The sequence below is a fragment of the Saimiri boliviensis genome, chromosome 17 (assembly GCF_048565385.1).
Source record: "Saimiri boliviensis isolate mSaiBol1 chromosome 17, mSaiBol1.pri, whole genome shotgun sequence".
Lineage (NCBI taxonomy): Eukaryota > Metazoa > Chordata > Mammalia > Primates > Cebidae > Saimiri > Saimiri boliviensis.
Window position 1 is genome coordinate 9,690,723 of NC_133465.1, and position 17,701 is coordinate 9,708,423.

Sequence of the window (17,701 nt, forward strand, 5' to 3'; positions counted from 1 at the left end):
GGGGAAACCCAGCAGGGCCTGTCTGCTCAGATTCTTCTTGGCCTCTCTGTGTGGCATTCCTCCCTCCCAGGCATAGGGCAGGACCCCTTTGGAATGAAGGGCCTATCATCTGCTTTCAGACAAGGTACGTGAGAGAATTTCTTTACGGCCAGCTCCTACACAGAAAGGCAGGATAAAGTTAGAGCAATATTTCTAGGTTTTATGTCTGGCTCTATGTTCCTATGACTCACCTTGGTGAGAAAGAACTCTAGTTTCTATGGCCTGCTTTGGGGAGAAAGGGAAGCAGGAGAAGGTCAGAAACAGACTTACTTTGCCTCTGAAGCCCTTTCAATGTCCTGCAGTTCAAAGTCTACAGGATGCCAAAGCACCATATGTTGGGGTACAGTTTGCAAAGCCCCAACACAGTTGACAGGGGGTTAAAAAGTCCAAGGATAAACATAAAAGGAACCTACAAATATACAACCAGAAATCTTCAGGAAGCCTTTTTTTTTTTTTTTTTTCCCAAAGTGATTTTTCTAGTTGTTTGTTTCCAATAAGCATCTTATTCTTTAAATCCTGACTTGACTAATAAGGGAGTGAAGGGTGGCAAATTAGCGGGATCCTTGGAAAAAAAGAAAACCACCACCTTCCCAATTCCTTCAAGGAGCCAATATCCAGAGCTGTTTGCAAAACTGTTAGTCCTATCTCGAGAAGGACATTTTTCCCACCCATTTATATTGTAAGGGAAAATATCTCCCATGAAGCAAACATTTTTGAGATTTCAGCTTTCAAACTCATGGTACTTGTGATAAAGGCTGTTTTCAAGCCCTCTTCTTCACTTAACCTGCCAACTAACATGGGAAACCATTAGCTCAGGCTGCTACAATTAACTCAGGGCTTCTTCTTGAAAGGCTCACACAATTCCCAGCTACTTATCATGCAAACAACCTGGGAGACTCATTTTCCTTGCAATGCAGTGGGAGGGGTAAATTACTGAGATAAGTAGATTATTGGGGAAAAAGTCACACTCAGAGGCCTTATGAAATGATTAAACCCTGGGAAATTCATCCCCCTAAATCCCTGGCCCCTGATAGTACACATTCATTACTGGATCCTGGGTAATGTGCAATGAAGAACCTCCTTTAGAAGCAATAAATACTCCCACTCCGCTGAATTTTCACTTCACTTTAAACAGTAAGTTCTTCAGTTTTGATGAGTGAGATTCATCATCTATGAAGCAAATTAAAGGAAAGAGAGGGGGTCATGAGACCTGTACGATTTTTAAAAATTTGACTGTTTTGCTAAAATAGGAAAAGCACAAATACTAAAACCAATAATGTAATTCTAGGAAAATGGGGTCTTACTGACCTCCTTGTTTTAACTTCATAAACTCCTTATCAACAGAAACCATTTCGTATTTGGTTAACAACCATGTTCAAATATATTATGATAAAATATATTTCTCTGTAAGAAGTATTTTTTCATAGCAAATGTTGGTCAATAGTCAAGGTCAAGTTGACTCTTACAAGTCAAGTTGACAAACAGCCTGAAATGATGGTTCAGAAAGACAAAGTTGAGGAAAGTAACTTAAATGAATGTAACCATGAGCTGGAGACAGAAAATGAGCCCTCATTTTTCTGGTAAGAGGTGGGGAAAAAGAAAATATACAAGCATGAAAAAAACCAAGAAACCAGGCACCCTGATAACCAAAATCCTCATAAGAAAACTTCGTGGTAGAGACTGTTAGTATCAACGTTGACTTTCTACCCCCGGCTACTGAATTGCAGACAGAGGGTATGAACAACAAGCATGATTTCACTGTAAGAAGCACGATCACAACCCCAGGCATTCCAAAATACAGCAGTGCCCTCACTCAAAATCGCTCTTGAAAATATGCGGGAATTGCTAACTCTTTAAGTAAAGATGAGCCTTTTTGATAGAATAAAACACATCTGCTCTTCCTTATAAATAGACTATTCACTACCTGGAAGAATTCAGTCTCCCCCCCCACCACCTGCCTGATAAAGCAGAGGAAGTGGAGAGAGAATAGTGTGAGTCGGGGTGGGCCAGGAGGGTAAGGACCCCAGAAAGCGGATGCTGAGGGAAGAGCAGTGGATGAAAAGGCAGTGATTTCTTTCTTTCTTTTTTTTTTTTTTTTAAGAGAAGATCTGCTTTGTGGGATACACTGCAACCTGCTCTTCTGTCTCAATATAAAACCTTCAGTAAAGGCTATAATTTATCAAAATTCTTAGAGTTGCTTGTGTGTGTGAGCAGAGTATGCGCCTGTTTTGGGAGGAAAGTGGGACAGGATGGGCTTAGATGAATCTTGTAGGGTGGAGGAGGAGTGGTCCATGGCAATCCATTTACATTGAATTTATAGTACAGCTATCCCCATTTTTATAAATGAAATACCTGAAGCTTAGAGAGGTTAAGTAACTTACCCAAGGTCTCAATGCCAGAGCTGGGATACAAATCTACACTGGTTTTGGAATCCAAAGTCTAAACACTATACTAGATTTATCTTGGAAGACAGTAGAGAAAATAATCCTAGTTGATATCTCAAATTGCTATGCTTCACTTGTGGGAGTAGACACTCCTGGATGCAACAGAATTGAGATTTTTGAGAGAAGAGGAGTCAGTGGGGTAATACAGAAAACCCATCCTCCTAGCTATTCACAGCTGCCTGAAACATTTATCTGCAATGGAATGGCACATATTTCACATCAGAATTGAGATTCAAATCAGAATGCACAATAAGAAAGTAATATGGGAAGAGAGAAAGAAACAATTTTCACTAAAAAAAACTTGGTGTATATGTTAATGAAGAATTGCTTTTAGAAACTGCAATATATGCCGGGCACAGTGGCTCACGCCTGTAATCCCAACACTTTGGGAGGCTAAGGAGGGCTGATCATGAAGTCAGGAGTTTAAGACCAGCCTGACCAACATGACGAAACCTCATCTCTATTAAAACGTACAAAAATTAGCTGTGTGCCTGTAATCCTAGCTACTCAGGAGGCTGAGGCAGGAGAACCACTTGAACCCGGGAGGCAGATGTTACAGTGAGCTGAGATCAAGCCACTGCTGTTCAGCCTGGGTGACAGAGTGAGACTGCATTAAAAAAAAAAAAAAAAAAGATCTGCAATATTGACTGTAATATTAACAGTGAGATAATCACATTTATTTATTGTTAAATAGGAAGAAGTGTTTTTAATATCCATGAAATGAGGCACATATATCTTGGCATTCCTATTTGAATTGTGATTAAAGTAGACTGACAGAAGCTAAACACAGTGGCTCACACCTGTAATCCCAGCATTTTGGGAGGCTGAGGCAGGCGGATCATGAGGTCAGGAGTTTGAGACCAGCCTGACCAACATAGTGAAACCCTGTCTCTACTAAAAATACAAAAATTAGCCAGGTATGGTGGTGCATGCCTGAAATCCCAGCTACTCAGGAGGCTGAGACAGGAGAATCGCTTGAACTCAGAAGGCAGAGGTTGCAGTGAGCCAAGATCGCACCACTGCACTCCAGCCTGGGTGACAAAGTGAGATACCGTCTCAAGAAAAACAAAAAAACAGACGGACTATAAATAGTCTAGTTATTGAGAACACAGTCAGTTTGAAGCCCCGTTCATCCACTTACTAGCTGTGTGGCCTTGGGCAAATCACTGAACCCTTCTGTGCTTCAGTTTCTTCGTCTGCAAAAGTGGATATTACATGTCCCTATCTCATTGGATGGTTGTGAGGATTCAATGAATTAATCCATTGAAGTACTTGGAACAGTGCCTGCTGTACATTATAAGCTTTTTTTTTTTTTTTTTTTTTTGAGACGGAGTCTCGTTTTGTCACCTAGGTACCTAAGCTGGTGTGCAATGGTGCAATCTTGGCTCACTGCAACCTCTGCCTCCTGGGTTCAAGGGATTCTTTTGCCTCAGCCTCCTGAGTAGCTGGGATTACAGGCACGCACCACTACCCCCGCCTCATTTTTGTATTTTTAGTAGAGATGGGGTTTGACCACGTTGGTCAGGCTCGTCTCAAACTCCTCATCTCGTGATCTGCCCACTTCAGCCTCCCAAAGTGCTGGGATTACAAACATAAGCCACCGTGCCTGACCCTAAATTCTTATTAAATACAGGAAAAGCTTATATAAGCATCAGACATTTTAAGGGATGTCATAAAAGATGGAAAATGCACAGGTAGGTCAAGAGAGTGAGGACAGTCAGTGCTGGTGGGAATGCTGTTGAAATGAATACCCACTGGGTTGAAGCTTATGCAGAAATCACATAAGCTGGACTGACTTGTTAGGAGAACAGGGAAGGATTATGAGACAGAAGGTGACTCAGGTTAGAGAGCAGATCTGAGCGGAGTTAGAAAGTGGAATGACAGGAGGTCACATCACAGAGAGGAATTTTTTAGAGTTAGAGGTAGAACACTTGCAGATACACTAACTCCACGCTGCAGTCATGCAGATAGAGAAATTATGACCTGGAGTGTTGGACAGATCGTCAAGGCGGAATCTTGGGTCCCCTAGCATGGCTCCAGAGCGAGATTCCATCTCAAATGGGTTAAAGAGGTCACTGTGAACTGAGTGTCAAAATCCTCAAGGAACACGGGTGGGTGATTAGAATGTCAAAACATATTATATCAGCAAGGGGTTTTAGTTGAAGATGCCGACATCCACTGCAGCTGGTTTAGCAAAAGAGGACTTTTTAAAAAGGGAATTAGGAGCTTATAAAACCTTCAGGACAGGCTGGGTACGGTGGCTCACGCCTGTAATCCCAGCACTTTGGGAGGCCGAGGTGGGTGGATTACCTTAAATCAGGAGTTCCAGACCAGCCTGGCCAACATGGTGGAACCCCATCTCTCCTAAAAATACAAAAATTAGCGGGGGCGGGGTGGTCATGGTGCATGACCTGTAATTCCAGCTACTTGGGAGGCTGAGGCAAGAGAATCACTTGAACGGGAAGGCGGAGGTTGCAGCGAGCCAAGATCGCACCACTGCACTCCAGCCTGGGTGACATGAGGGCAACCCCACCTCTAAATAAATAAATAAATAAATAAATAAATAAATAAATAAATAAATAAATTCATTCATTCATTCTTCAGGACAAGCAGAAAACCCAACCAAGTTTAGAAGATTCACAATCAGCACCAATATATCCAATAATCCAACAGGTCAGTTCCTACAGAAACTCCACTGCTGTAGCTGCCTGCCAAGGATTACAGAGAACAGTAGGAACTAGGTGCCAGAATCTGCTGGACTCCCCACAAAGAACCAAACACCCCAAGCTGCCATACCCATCACAAGATCTGATCCCCTGTACACAGCTAACACACCATAATGGTCACTTCTATCTCTAAGTCTTACAAGGTAGGAGCCAGGCTACCTGTGGGATCCTTGTGGGAAGGAGCCTGAGAAAAGTAAACTTTTGACTTCCCAACCTTTGACGTTCAGGAAGGAAAGCCAGGAGGGAGTTGGTGTGAGCAGGGAGGGAGCCAATCAGAGCTATCTGGCAGAGATGGCAATGAGGATGGGAAGATGTTGACCCTGCATGGCATGGACTTCCTGCAGGGGACAGCAGAAGAATGGGGTGCTGGGAAAGCAGGCAGGGAGCTGGCATTTCTCTGGTTCTGAGATACTAAGGTCGTGAAAGAGAAAAGAGTCTCAGATGAGCAGGGTGCTGTCAGAGGAAATCTGTGCTTCAATTAAGCTAGGGCTAGAAGAGGTGTTCTAGGAAAAGGGCTTTACTTCATCAGTGCATATTATGAGTATCTGAAAAATTCTAGCTCCAGTCAAGTTGAATTTCTCTCTGTGGCCTGGACTCATCCGAGTAACTCTCTCCTCACCTTTGCCTCCCCTTGTCCAAATCCTCTCCTTCAATGAACCATTTTTCAGTGAGCCTGTTTTAATTTCCCTTACTCTCTATATATTCGCAAGAAATAATCTCTCCCTTTACTTTTTATTTTTTTCTTTTTTGAGAGGGAGTCTCTCACTGTTGCCCAGACTGGAGAACAATGACATGATCTTGGCTCACTGCAACCTCCACCTCCCGGGTTCAAGCGATTCTCCTGCTTCAGGTTCCCGAGTAGCTGGAACTACAAGCATGTGCCACCGTGCCCAGCTAATTTTGTATTTTTAGTAGAGACAAGGTTTCTCCTTGTTGGTCAGGCAGTGATTGTCCTGTCTTAGCCTCCTGGGTAGCTGGGATTACAGGAATGTGCCACCATGCCTGGCTAATTTTGTATTTTTCTATTTTAGATGGGGTTTCTCCATGTTGGTCAGGCTGGTCTCAAACTCCCGACCTCAGATGATCCACCCTCTTTAGCCTCCGAAAGTGCTGGGATTACAGGTGTGATCCATCACGCCCAGCCCAAAACAGCCCTTTTGAGAGACATGCTGCACTGCTGATTTACACAACTGACCAGCATTTCTTCCTGATAAGAGACCAGGGACCATGGACTGGTTCTGGCCGGTTTACAGAGGCTGGACACAGGGGCTGGGCGTGGTGGCTCACGCCTGTAATCCCAGCACTTTGGGAGAGGCCAAGGCAGCTGGATCACAAGGTCAGGAGATCGAGACCATCCTGGATAACAAGGTGAAACCCTGTCTCTACTAAAAATACAAAAGTTAGTCAGGTGTGGTGGCATGTGCCTGTAATCCCAACTACTCAGGAGGCTGAGGCAGGAGAATCACTTGAACCCGAGAGGCGGAGGTTGCAGTGAGCCAAGATTGCGCCACTGCACTCCAGCCTGGGCAACAGAGCAAGACTCCATCTCAAAAAACAAAACAAAACAAAACAAAAAAACAGGGCTGGGCACAGTGGCTCACGCCTGTAATCCCAACACTTTGGGAGGCAGAGGTGGGCAGATAACGACGTCAGGAGATCCAGACCATGCTGGCCAACACAGTGAAACCCCGTCTCTAAAAAAAAATACGCATAGGATGTTTCTCAGTTTTCCATCTCACTCTTTGATGTAAAGAGCCCAATTCTCACCCTTTGATGTAAAGAGCCCGATTCTAATGCATTCAAATGTTAAGTCTCCCCCCCAGAGTGAACATGGGATGCATGTCACATGCATTTGTTTACTACACATGTATACCCCTTTTCATAAATGTTCATAACTCCTCCTATAACATGTGGAATATATATATTTAGCCAACCCATTTAGCATAAATTCCTGTCTCATGTTGCCCTCTCTCAAAGTATCTATTTTTGGTTTCTATTGAAGGCTATACTTCCCAGCCTGCAGGATGGCGAGCCTATAGGCTGCAACCCTTTAGAAGAAACAAAGCTGCTGGGTGTTTTGGCTCATGCCTATAATCCTAGCGCTTTGGGAGACTGAGGTGGACAAATTGCTTGAGCTCAGGAGTTTGAGACCAGCCTGGGCAACGTGCTGAAACCCTGTCTCTACTAAAATACAAAAAAAATTAGCCAAGTATGGCAGTATGCACCTGTATTCCCAGGTACTCGGGAGGCTGAGGCAGGAGAATTGCTTGAACCTGGGAGGCAGAGAGGTTGCAGTGAGCCAAGATTGCACCACTGCACTCCATCCTGGGTGACAGAGTAAGACTCTGTCTCCAAAAAAATAAAAATAAAAATAAAAATAAAGCTCTGGTTGAATACAGTGAGTTCTCTTCAAAGAATCAGTATGGCAGTATGTTCGGTTTCTGTGTTCTTCGTTCTCCATTTTAAAGTTTAACTTCCTTGTTCTCTTCCTCTCCTTGCCTCTAGTTTCAGTAAACAACCTTCCAGTCAGCCCTAATCAGTAGTTCATATCTGTCCCCCTGGTCACTTGCTCCAGCCTGAGTCACTTCTGTCACCTGCTCTGACATGAGTCACCTTTAGTCACTTGTTCTATAACTGTCATTCCCGCTGAAACTGCTCACCCCACCACTCTGGCTTGTACCCCTGCTTTCTTTAAAACAGTCATTCAGAATTAGCTTAGACTGTGCAGTCCAACGCTAGCTGATAAGGAAACAATATAGCGGTCGGAGCTACCTGCAGCAGGGATAAAAACCCCTTCCCCTCCCTTGTTCAGGTGTGCTCTCTGCTCCATCTGTGAGATGTACCCTTCTATACAAGTAAAAATTGTCTTGCTGAGAAAATTTATGTTTGAGTGCTGTTTCTTTTGTGGCACTGAAAATTTGCTTCTAACATTCTCCTTTCTCTTTCTTTCTTTTTTTTTTTTGAGACAGAGTTTCACTCTTGTTACCCAGGCTGGAGTGCAATGGCGCGATCTCGGCTCACCGCAACCTCCGCCTCCTGGGTTCAGGCAATTCTCCTGCCTCAGCATCCTGAGTAGCTGGGATTACAGGCACGCGCCACCATGCCCAGCTAATTTTTTGTATTTTTTTAGTAGAGACGGGGTTTCACCATGTTGACCAGGATGGTCTCGATCTCTTGACCTCGTGATCCACCCGCCTCAGCCTCCCAAAGTGCTGGGATTACAGGCTTGAGCCACCGTGCCCGGCCTTAACATTCTCCTTTCTAAATATACACACCTTGTGATTCATCAGTTGACACCCCTATAATGTCTATTGTCGGACATGCTGAAAGGACACGTGATGACTTGTCTAAGTTCAGATGTTAATCTGAGACGTGTGAACTTTGTCTAAGTATGATACTGTAATTTATAATAAGAAATATATATTTGGCCTTGTTTAACTTCCTGGCAGCAAATCCTAAAACCTTTGGAATCTCTAAAGTGGTAAGTGTCTTTTTGAATGCTAATGAGAGATTGCTCACTGGGGGCTCCTGGATAGCATCAGGATGAGGGAACAGAGAAAGATTAGAAGGTTTGAACTTTCAGCCACATCCCATGACCTCCAGAAAGAGGAGAGCAGCTGAAGGTTGAGTTGATCACCAATGGTCAGTAATTTAATCTATCATGTTTATGTAATGAAGTCTCCACAAAAACCCAAAAGTACAGGGTTCGGAGAGCTTCCAGGTTGCTGAACACATAGTGGTACTGTGAGGATGGCAGGCCCAGAGAGTGCATGGAGGCTCTGCACCCCTCCCTATACCTTACCTTACGCATCGTTTCCATCTACCTGTTCATCACATCCTTTTACAATAAATGAGTAAAGTGACTAAAGTCAGTAAAGTGTGTCTCTGAGTTCTGTGACCCATTTTAAGCAAATAATCAAACCCAAGGAAGGGGTCATGGGAACCCCCAATTTACAGCTGGTCTGTGAGAAATTCTGGACACTTGGACTTGTGACTGACATCTGAAGTAGGGGACAGTCTTAGGGGGCCTTGTGAGATTTAACTCTTAATTCCAGGTAGATAGTGTCAATTGAATTAAACTATAGGACATCTAGTTGTTGTCCACCAGAGAACTGATGAGCAGGGAAAATCATTCACACCTGGTGTCAGAAGTGAAGCATTGTGAGTGGGGAGAATAGAGTAGGAGACGGTTGTTTCTTTCCTCCTATCTCACACACTAAGGGTCTCTATAGGATTTCTGTATGATATTTGAGCAGATGAAAGGAATAATGGACATTAGATGGGATTTAGTCTTGAAAAGATAGGATTTAAGACAAGAGAGGACAAGAGCCATAGCTCTGTAACAGTGAAGGGAACTGAAAAAGAACCAGTGGTGAAAAAAAAAGAGCTCTACACCGTTCTGGAAGACAGAAGGTAAATGGGATAGGGCTGACTACTCAAACCAAGAAAGTAGCTGTGGCCTAGAAAACACCTGAGGAGGAGCCCGCACTCAAGAGGACACCAAACTCCCAAGCACGCCCTTGAGGTGTAGAGATGGCCGGGCGTGCTAGCTCATGCCTGTAATCCAAGCACTTTGGAGGCCAAGGCGGGCGGATCACCTGAGGTCGGGAGTTCAAGACCAGCCTGACCAACGTGGTGAAACCCTGTCTTTAAAAAAAAAAAAAAAAAAAGTTAAGAGATGTAGAGATGGCAAGCAAGAGTGAGAAATGGGGCTGAAAACAAGATTCGCTGAAGATCTTTATACAGACCCTCCTACTTACCAAGTGATAAAACTGCCAGGCAGCCAAGTGTCTTATCTGTCCACAAAAAGCAGAGCTGTTTCTTCTACATAAATCAAGCAAACTATCTCTGGGAGTTTGAAACTGCTAGTGTCGGTAGGTGTTGCTGTCCTAGAACACAGTTCTCTGCTTTCTGAATCACGTCAGGCTCGGGGCAGGGGGTTTCCCCAGAAACCTGGGTTTGAGGCCCATCAGTCAACCAGCTCCATCCGCATTTATATAGAGCTTCCCATTGGCTTTTCTACTTCCAGATTCTTACATATGAACTCGCCCCAAAGATTCATCATGCATTTGAGCAAAGTCTATGGCATGCCATAGAAGGCACAGAGTAAACAAAGAGAAAAACTGACTCTAGAGGACACAGAAATAATTCTAATAACAGAAGAGAAGTTGAAAACAAAACACAACATCTCAAAGACTCTTGTTAGTATTCTCAAAGAAACTTGAAAAATATATTGTACCCATAAAAACAATGACAGGATCCAGAAGAGAAGGAACAAGAAAGAGCTCTTGGAAAAGTAAATGACTCACGCCTTAACCACGTTTTGACATTCTGGAACAGAAACAAAAGAAAGGCCCTAAAAGCTTCCAGAGTGAAAAACAAATAACAGGACCGCAACAAGATAAATTATAACAGGTCACAAACTAATTGGACTGGTGTCAGAGTTCTCGTCAGTATTGGATGTCATCAGACATTAAAGCTCGGAAGGAAAACTATTAGTTTAGAATTCAATAAACAGTTAAACTACCAATCAAGCATGAGGATGGAATAAAGCATTTTTTCACATGTGAGAATTCATAAGGCATACCACTTTTGCCCTCTGTTTTAGAACGTTGAGAATTCAGTTCAACAAAATGTGAAAAATTGTGAGACAAGGGAAGAAATGAGATCAGAGAAACAGAATAATCACACGGGATAACAATAAATAGAAATACCAGAATGACAAGCAATTTTCAAAACTGGGGTGGAGAGCCAGTTTGGATTGGGGCAGAAGATAGCATGTACAAGGGAGCTTGCCAGGAAAATCAATAAACAGTAAATGAAAAACTAGCAAACAACCAAAGAATGAATAAATAAATGAATAAATGCATTCCCCTAGAGATTATCTGATGAATTTTCCCACGTGGACATTAGTATTGTAATGCATTTTGAGAGATATTGATATATTTAGAAAAAAATTCCTCACAAGTGCATTAAAAACTAAAGAAAATAAAAAATTGCATTATCAATACCTGGAAAATTTAAGTTACACAATATAGAAAATGCAACAGCAGCACATCACTTGATTCAACAGCAAACAAGATTTACATTCACGTCCCTTCTAGATCGGAACAAGAAGCCACAGGGTTTGAGGATCTTGGTCTCCAGGGAAAAAGGAAGATTCGGTTCAGAAAAAATTTCAAAATAGGGTAGGGCGCAGTGGTTCATGCCTGTAATCCCAGCACTTTGAGAGGCCAAGGTGGGTAGATCACCTGAGGCCAGGAGTTTGAGACCAGCCTAGCCAACATCGTGAAGCCCCATCTCTACTACAAATACCAAACTTAGCCAGGCATGTTGGCACATGGCTGTAATTCCAGCTTGGCAGGAGGTGGAGACAGGAAAATTGCTTGAACCTGAGAGGCAGAAGTTGCAACGAGCCGCTTTGCAGTCCAGCTTTTAACAGGGCAAGCTTCCATCTCAAAAAAAAAAAAAAAAAAAAAAAAAAAGTTTTAAATAAAATAAAGGCAAATTAGAAAGTCCAGGAAATACTAAAGACAGGGTTATAAAAAAAAAAATTGGCAAATTAAAACATGGCATGGTTTGAAACCAATGACGGGAAGAAAAGACAATAAATGTGAACGTTCTCCTTTGATTATCACAAGGATTATGATTTGGGAATTAGAGAGAGGGAATATCATCAACCATAGCTCATTTCTTGGTTTTACAGTGTATAATATTCATATAGACATTATAATATGAAAAGTATTTACTGGGCTTTTAACTTCTGGAGCCAAGTTAAAGTTACAGTATAGAAATCTTCATTGTAGCAGGGCACAGTGGCTCACTCCTGTAATCCCGGCACTTTGGGAGGTCAAGGTGGGTGGATAACCCGAGGTCAGGAGTTCAAGACTAGCCTGACCAACATGGTGAAACCCCATCTCTAAAAAAAAAAAAAAAAAAAAAAAAAAAAAAATAAGCCCATCGTGGTGGTATGCACCTGTAGTTCCAGCTACTCAGGAGGCTGAGGCAGGTGAAACACTTGAACCCAGGAGGCAGAGGTTGCAGTGAGCTGAGATCCTGCCACTGCACTCCAGCTTGGGACAGAGCAAGACTCTTTTCTAAAAAAAAAAAAAAAAATTTGCCGGGCGCGGTGGCTCAAGCCTGTAATCCCAGCACTTTGGGAGGCCGAGGCGGGTGGATCACGAGGTCAAGAGATCGAGACCATCCTGGTCAACCTGGTGAAACCCCGTCTCTACTAAAGATACAAAAAATTAGCTGGGCATGGTGGCACGTGCCTGTAATCCCAGCTACTCAGGAGGCTGAGGCAGGAGAATTGCCTGAACCCAGGAGGCGAAGGTTGCGGTGAGCCGAGATGGCGCCATTGCACTCCAGCCTGGGTAACAAGAGCGAAACTCCGTCTCAAAAAAAAAAAAAAAAAAAAAAAAATTAGAAGAAAGAAATCTTAATTGTGATCCTAGTGAGGCCTCCAAAAAAAAAAAACTTAACTGTGGTTAAATTGGAATGCAAACATTATCAACAGCTGATAGAAATGAAGGGCAGAGAGATGAGAAAACAAGTGAAGAAAGGTGAAATAGCATACTGTCTATAATCAAAGCACAGGAAAAAGCTTTACATTTATTACTTAAAGTTACAATAGCAATACATAAAGGAAGAAAAATAGTGACATGGGAAAGGGGAGAGGTATGTATAGTGTATGAATGAAACCTATCTATATAAGGAAATCATTAGGTAACATCTAAAGTTGAAAAATCAAAAATAGACCAGATGCTGTAGCTCATGCCTGTAATCCCAGCACTTTGGGAGGCCAGGGTGGGCGGATCACTTGAGGTCAGGAGTTCAAGACCAGCCTGGCCAACATGGCGAAACCCCATCTCTACTAAAAATACAAAAATTAGCTGGGTGTGGTGGCAAGCACCTGTAATCCCAGCTACTCAGGAGGCTGAGGCAGGAGAATTGCTTCAACCCAGCAGGTGGAGGTTGCAGTGACCCAAGATGGCACCAATGCACTCCAGCCTGAGTAACAAGGTGAGAGTCCGTCTCAAAAAAAAAAAAAACAAGAAAAGAAAAATCAAAAATAGAATATATAAATATACCATTTATTAATATGCAAATACTCACTAAAAACAGCAAAAGCAAAAATGGTTCAAAGTGATTCATCTGGAGATCAGGACAGGGGATAAGAGATGGGGGAGGGGCCAGTTGATTTTTTTTTTTTTTTAACTGTGTACATGTATTATTTAAGTCTGTTAAAAGATTTTTACAGGCAAATATGTACTCTGGAACCTGAACTTTTTGGCTCATGACTGCTAAGATACTAACCTTTGACACGTACCATTGGATTCACTTATTTCTATGAGTATACATTCTGTCCCAGGGCCACCCAGACCCTGGCCAGCGATACGCAAGTCCTCAGCAGAACAGTACCCAGATGGCATCCCACAGGGCCTGATGGAGAAAGGACAGAGGAAGTATAAACGGCGGGTCACCTGTCATCTCAGGGAATCTCTACTCTAAGTCATTACAAAGAGGAAGATCTCCCCTGGGCTTCGTGCCGGAATAACCCTGGGTCTTACCAGACTTCCATGGTCCTGCTGGACAGAATAAGTAAAATGTCTGATATTTTCCTTTTGAAAGCACTAGGAACAGCTCAAGGATTTGCACAGCAGAATGAAAGAGGAGCTGTCACTGAGTTCCTTAGGACTCACAGCTTGAAAGGAAAGAGGAGGCCCACAGGGGGCCTGAGGACCAAGCCCAGCAGGGGAGGCTGAGCACTTCCACAGCCCAGGGGGTGGGACCAGAGCTCTTAAAGCCACAGATCTCCTCTGTAGGCACAGAGACCCTCACAGCAGGGATCCATTCACACCAGTCACCCTTGGAGACTGCTATTTATGCTAAAGAAATTTATCCCACTCCATTGTACGCTTCTTGTCCAGAGTTCTCTTGGGTCTCTTGTTTACGGCCTTACTCTTATATTGTGAGCAGTGGAATGGACAGGCCATTGAAGAGGGCAGGGATGGCTAATGATGGGTCTGTGAGCCCTGCAGTCAGTCTTTCCTTTGTGAACCAAACCCAATTTGGGTGCATTTGCTAAAGAAAAAAAAAAAAAAAAGGCAAAAACCTCATTTAAGGTTGAAGAAATGTTAGTTGTATTCCATTTCTTTTATGAGGGAAAATAAAACACTAGAAGAAACCAAAAGCTTTATAATATTTATGATCCATTCTTTTGGTGGTCAAAATGTGTATCCGATTTTTCAGGTATAGGTACGAACACCGTAGCTCTTTAAGACTGGGAGGATCTTAAAAAATAGAGGGCCTTTTCATCACTAGAGAGATGCTAATTTTTATCTTGCAAAAAAGTAAAGGGAAGCCCCTTCAGAAATGTTTTCTTTTGAGGCAGAACTTAAACATATGCCAATGCTTTCATGAATTCTGTGAGCTAAATCCTTATAAATCCTTCGAGCTGACAGATCAATTATTCTTTCTAACAGCTAATGAACTAATAACCCTTGGAAATTTCTCCTTCCTTGGGTTGAAAATAGAAAAAAGAGAACCTTAAGGGGGGAAAATCAATTAAAGACCACATAGCAATAAAGAACAATTACATTCGTTATAGCTTTTTAAAGAGAGCTATATTTTCTTGAAGAGCTATGATTTCTAAATTAAAAACACATCAAATAACCCTGTATTTTATAAACACCACAAATGTTCTTAAAAATATGTCTTTAATTCATATTGTATCCTGGCAAAGGGAAGTGAGAAAGGGTAGAAAAACAGAAAAGAAGACAGAGACATACCCTGTAGAAGGCAATCAGTAAGAGCGGTGAGATTGCCGAATGCCTCTCTGTATAAGGCACCGTGGTAGACTCTCAGGGTACCAGAAAGACAAAAAGACATACACACACACCACTGGAGAAAAACGAAGAGAAGAGAGAAAGGAAGAGAGATTGTGAAGGCTCTGGACAAGACTATGAAGAGAGGAAGCCTGTACTAAGCGTTTTGCTGATAGAAGCGGGGATTAGCAGGAGTTGGCAGAGTCCATATGCTGGGCATTCAAGTCACTGAGGGCCAGAGCAGATGGCAGAAAGGGAAGCAGAAGAATGGGAATGCATGCAGTCTTAGAGGTGAGTTCTGATTTCAAGAATGAGGTGCTGCCTGCTGGGGGAACCAGGCGCAGTGGGGCAGAGAGGCATCAGTCCTGTCTGTGGATCTGACATTATGGCCAAGGATTTTAGCAGATGAGAAAACTGAAGCACTGGGAATTTCAGTAAATGACTCGCTCGAGGAACACACACACACACACACACACACACACACACACACACACACACATTGTACATGTATGTACAAGAAAGTCTGTGCTTCGTTTTTAATTAAGGAACTAGAGGAAGGAGGTCACCCAGGTACCAGCTCCTGAGCACTGCTCTTCCTGCCTGCAGTGCAGTTCTTGGAAGTGAAAAGCAAAGTCCCATTTGAAATTGAGTGAGTGGTCTTTTTTCCACATTTACAAGTCTGGAGGGTGATGCTTAGACTATGTGGTGCACATTCCAGGGAATGCTGACAGTTGTCCACTCTGTAAGCTCCTGGTGCACAGGGTGATATGGTATAAAGAAAGAGAAGCACAGAAGTCAGAATAGGCCAAGTGTAGTGGCTCATGCCTCTAATCCCTGCCCTTTGGGAGGTTGAGGTGGGCGGATCACCTGAGGTCAGAAGTTCCGGGACCAACCTGGCCAGCATGGTGAAATCCTATCTCTATTTAAAATACAAAAAATTAGTGGGGTGCAGTGGCGGCCACCTGCAATCCCAGCTAGTTGGGAGGCTGAGACAGGAGAATCACTTGAACCCGGGAGGCAGAGGTTGCAGTGAACCGAGATTGCGCCATTGCGTTTCAGCCTGGGCAACAAGAGCAAAACTCTGTCTTAAAAAAAAAGAGTCAGAAGAGCTGGGTCGGCAACACAGCTCCTCTTATTTAGCTCCTCAGTTGCTCTGACTGTAACAAAGGGATACAAATGGTCCCTGACGATGGCTCGACTTACGAATTTTTGACTTTACGATGATGCAAAAGCAGTATTATTCAGTAGAAAATGAATTTTGAATTTTGCCATTTTCTTGGGCTAGTGATATGTGGGCCAGTACTCCCTTACGATGCCAGGCGGCAACGGCAACGGCAAGTGTACTCGCAGCCAGTCACGTGATCATGGGAGTAAACAAGCAGTATTGAACTCTATCACGTATCGCGTTGCCAGATGATTTTGCCCTACTGTAGGCTAATGCAGTATTCTGAGCACCTTGAAGATAGGCTTGCCTGAGCTATGATGGTCAGTAGATTAGGTATATTAAATTCATTTTCTTTTCTTTTCTTTTTTATTTTTCTGAGATGGAATCTTGCTCTGTTGCCCGGGCTGGCAGTGCAGTGGCGCAATCTTGGCTCACTGCAGCCGCTGCTCACCAGGTTCCAGCGATTCTTCTGTCTCAGCCTCTGGGTGGCCAGGATTACAGGCACCTGCCACCACACCCAGCTAATTTTTGTATTTTTAGTAGAGATGGGGTTTCACCATGTTGGCCAGGCTGGTCTCGAACTCCTGACCTCAGGTGATCTGCCCACCTCAGACTCCCAAAGTGATGGGATTATAGGCATGAGCCCCTGTGTCCAGCCAAATGCATTTTCACTTATGATATTTTCAACTTAAGATGGGATTATTAGAACGTAACTCCCTCATAAGTCAAGAAGCATCTGTAATTATAGTTACAGCTCAAGTTGTGAATAGGAATACACCAACTGTCGTTTATTCCTGTAGTGATACCAAACTATTCATAAGGGCTTATAAAGCCCCCAGGACCCATCTATGGACTTATGACTCTGTTAAGGTAAAGCTATGGCCAGTTTTATGGGTGTGTGACCTTGGCAATGACACAGGGTTCCCTGTTAAAAGGGAGCCCACGCTTGATTCAATGCTCTCCTGTTGCCATCTTGACATTCTTTTTTTTTTTTGAGACGGAGTTTCGCTCTTGTTACCCAGGCTGGAGTGCAATGGCGTGATCTCGGCTCACCGCAACCTCTGCCTCCTGGGTTCAGGCAATTCTCCTGCCTCAGCCTCCTGAGTAGCTGGGATTACAGGCATGCGCCACCATGCCCAGCTAATTTTTTGTATTTTTAGTAGAGACGGGGTTTCACCATGTCGACCGGGATGGTCTCGAACTCTCGACCTCGTGATCCACCCGCCTCGGCCTCCCAAAGTGCTGGGATTACAGGCTTGAGCCACCGCGCCCGGCCGCCATCTTGACATTCTTGATCATTTCCAAACAAGGGGCCCTGCATCTTCATTGTGCATGGGCTGTGCAAATGACATAGTTGGTCCTGGGTAAAGTCACTTGGTTCAGTGGGAAGATTTCCCTCTTGGGCAAATACTTCCCCGTAGACCGAAAGTTTGCAGTGAACACGTGTTTGCTTTCCAGCTGAATCCATCTCTTACATTTGAGGAATGCTTCACTCTA

The 17,701-nt window shown here is 43.5% G+C and overlaps 1 protein-coding gene across 3 annotated transcripts in view; it reads right to left on the reverse strand.

Annotated features, from left to right (window-relative positions):
* STX8 (syntaxin 8) overlaps nucleotides 1-17,701 on the reverse strand; it is a 309,930-nt gene that overhangs the window by 57,636 nt on the left and 234,593 nt on the right. Inside the window, exon 9 of one of the 3 annotated variants that reach the window (XM_010339852.2) lies at nucleotides 1,739-13,654. The exons of the other annotated variants lie outside the window; for them this stretch is intronic. Within the exon in view, the coding sequence (XP_010338154.1) occupies nucleotides 13,560-13,654 (95 nt within the window). The 3' untranslated portion in view covers nucleotides 1,739-13,559. Of the gene's footprint in view, nucleotides 1-1,738; nucleotides 13,655-17,701 lie in introns of those variants that run through there. 3 annotated transcript variants of the gene reach the window in all.